Here is a 2,766-nt window from a genome sequence, read left to right as displayed (position 1 = left end):
TTTTTCTTCACTCATACCGCTTCCCGCGCCCCCCCTGCAATGGCATTGCGCCCCCCCTAGGGGGCGCGCCCCACACTTTGGGAACCACTGACTTAAAGTATGTTTGCCAGCACACAGGAGGGGAGAGAGAGTTGTATACTGGTAGATTTGTTTATTATTCAATTAAAAAAGGTTTCTTCATTAAAAAATAGATTTTCAATTAAAAACACCTTCACTTCAATGAAAGAAAAAAAAGTTTTTGAATGCAAAAATATAGTTGAGACTCAATAAAAAATTTGAAATCTGCTTTTCTTTGATTGAAAATGTTTTCTTTGATAGAATCCAAGTTTATTTTTTATTTAAAGCCCCTTTTTTAATTGAAGTAACATTGTTTTCTGATTGGACCATATAATGGCAAGGCAAGGCAAATTTATTTGTATCGCACAATTCAGTACAAAGACAATGCAAAGTGCTTTACATGATTAAAATATAGGAAAATAAAACTGAATTAAAGCAAGTAGAAAAACAAAAAAAAAGCAGAAACAAAAAACATTAAAAACAGTTGGACTAAGAAAAAAAAAATGTATATAATGGGTTGCAGCTAGCAGCAGATTCATGCAGTAAAAGTCAAACATTTTCACACAATTGTTACAGTGAAGTCCTGCAACAATGGACTCTGGACAAGTAAGCCTTTAAAGTGTGGATAAAATAAAACCCTTTATAATCAGGAACGCAGCATTTATTTGGATCTAAGCATAGCCAAGTTTTGTTTTATTTTATTGTTTTGAGACTTTTAAGGAGATTATGGAATTTTTATTTCAGCTGCTCAGTTACTTCTCTGGCCCTGCGCCCTGCACAGGGAATCTGTGTCAGAAAGTGGCAAGATGTGTCCACAACAACTGAGGTGTGAAAATTAATTGGGGAAACTTGAAGCACTGATTAAGATTTGGGATTGAGCCACGTCCTTTAAGCCTCTTAGTACCCAGTGCGTGAAAAGAAAGGAGGTGAGGAACAATGATGAACCACAGAGGCTCTATTGCATGCAATAGAGAGAGAACTGGGTTCTATTTGAAACCCAAAAAAATCCCACTGAGGCCTAGAGGGATCATATACTTTTTTGGGCTCATTTTAAAAGTCAGGATGAGGCCCAGACCCCGAACTAAAATATGTAATTTTATAGCATCTATAAGTAAAACCGTTAGCATTTTTACTCTGCTTAGCCAAACAATCTAAAATACTTTCACTTGTTTCCTTTTCATATGAAGACTAAGGTTCCCCAGATGACTTTTTGTTCATCATAGTCGGATGCTTAGTATTTTTTTGTCTTCTTTATTCGTAACCGTAAAATATTCTTAATTTGACACGAGGTATGAATCACAGATAACTGAAGGGAAGTCTTGCAGCCTTTACACAACTTGGAGGCAGCAGCTGATCTCCTTCTGTGCCTGTCATGGGCTGAATGAATGCAATCGCGATCTCAGGTGACCTTCTGGCCTTCGCTAGCTTTCCTGTTTGTTTGTCTCATGTTCCAACATAATAAAACCCCTCTTTTTATTCCTCTGTATGCGGCCATTAGGTTTGCTGTGAATTATTATATAACTGATTCTAAAAATAATCTTTGAATGATGGAGTTTTCTTATTAAATTCTGTCAAACATGCTGCATGTGATTAGCCTGTTGGCAAACAAGGTGCTGCTGTGTCAGTCTCAATGTCCTGTTCCCTTTTTCTCCCCCCCGCCCCCATTCGTCAGCTGGAAGCAGCCGGCAGTGCTCAGGTCACGGTATGTCAATGCTAACTGCACATCATTCGATTATCTCATCAGAATCCCTGTTTGAGGGGAACCATCTTCAGCACTGAGTTGTGTAAAAGGTCCATCTGGGTTAGAGAGCGATGGAAATTAGCTTGAGGACAATTATGAAATGAGTCAGAAGGTGGAAAAAGTTTCTCAGCTGAAAAGTTTGCAAACTTTTTTTCTTATTTTTGGAGAAATGCACGTGTTGCCTCAGTTAGAAATACACGTGGAAACAATTATTTAAGGATAATATTTTGGATATAAAAACCCAAATTAACCGACTAGAAGTTCTGGGATCATCTTACATCACCTTCAGGTTTTGCACGTATCTTCTTTGTCACTGTTTCCATGAGCATTCATTCATGTGAACAGTTTGTGAGTCCACCATCACCCTCTGGCTGCATGTCTGGTCCTCTGATGATGCTGGGTGTTCTGTGTTTTGCTCTATTCACCTGGTGTTCTTCTCACTGCATGAAGAATGTTTGTTTCCTTATCCATAAATGAAAGTGATGGTTGGCTGATGTGATGTTTTTCCTGCAGGAGGAGTTCTGTTATCCCAGGGAGTGTCTGACTCTGACAGTGGAGGAGGTGATGCATATCAGACAGGTTCTGGTCAAGGCTGAGCTGGAGAAGTTCCAGCAGTACAAAGATATCTACAACGCTCTGAAGAAAGGAAAGGTGGGGGTTTGCTTGTAGAGTTGAAATGCTGGTTAAACACATTCAGTCCTGAACGCCGTTCTCACCCATATTTTCCTTCTCTAGCTTTGCTTCGCATGTCGGACCAAAAAATTCTCCTTCTTCACATGGTCCTATACCTGCCAGTTCTGCAAAAGGTAAAGTTGGGCACTACGACCGGTGCCATTCATCTGTATATCAACATTTCAACAAGTTTTACTTAAGCAGAGAGTTTTACCTGTTTCTGTTTGGTCAATGTCTAATTTAACCTGTCTGACATTTAGATGTATTTAGCATGATTACCTGTTAAGTTTGAAAGT

General features: G+C 39.0%; 1 protein-coding gene across 3 annotated transcripts in view; it reads left to right on the top strand.

Annotated features, from left to right (window-relative positions):
- The window catches only part of LOC107092483 (protein spire homolog 1-like), a 35,594-nt gene that overhangs the window by 29,727 nt on the left and 3,101 nt on the right, over positions 1-2,766 (top strand). For 2 of the 3 annotated variants that reach the window (XM_015386983.1, XM_015386981.1), the window contains 3 exons: positions 1,730-1,759; positions 2,312-2,449; positions 2,534-2,604. In XM_015386983.1, the coding sequence (XP_015242469.1) occupies positions 1,730-1,759; positions 2,312-2,449; positions 2,534-2,604 (239 nt within the window). The remainder of the gene's footprint in view (positions 1-1,729; positions 1,760-2,311; positions 2,450-2,533; positions 2,605-2,766) is intronic. The other variant, XM_015386982.1, reaches the window with a different exon arrangement.

This window comes from Cyprinodon variegatus, unplaced genomic scaffold (genome assembly GCF_000732505.1).
Source record: "Cyprinodon variegatus isolate N-32 unplaced genomic scaffold, C_variegatus-1.0 Scaffold382, whole genome shotgun sequence".
Lineage (NCBI taxonomy): Eukaryota > Metazoa > Chordata > Actinopteri > Cyprinodontiformes > Cyprinodontidae > Cyprinodon > Cyprinodon variegatus.
This window is presented reverse-complemented; position numbering and strand designations above follow the sequence as displayed.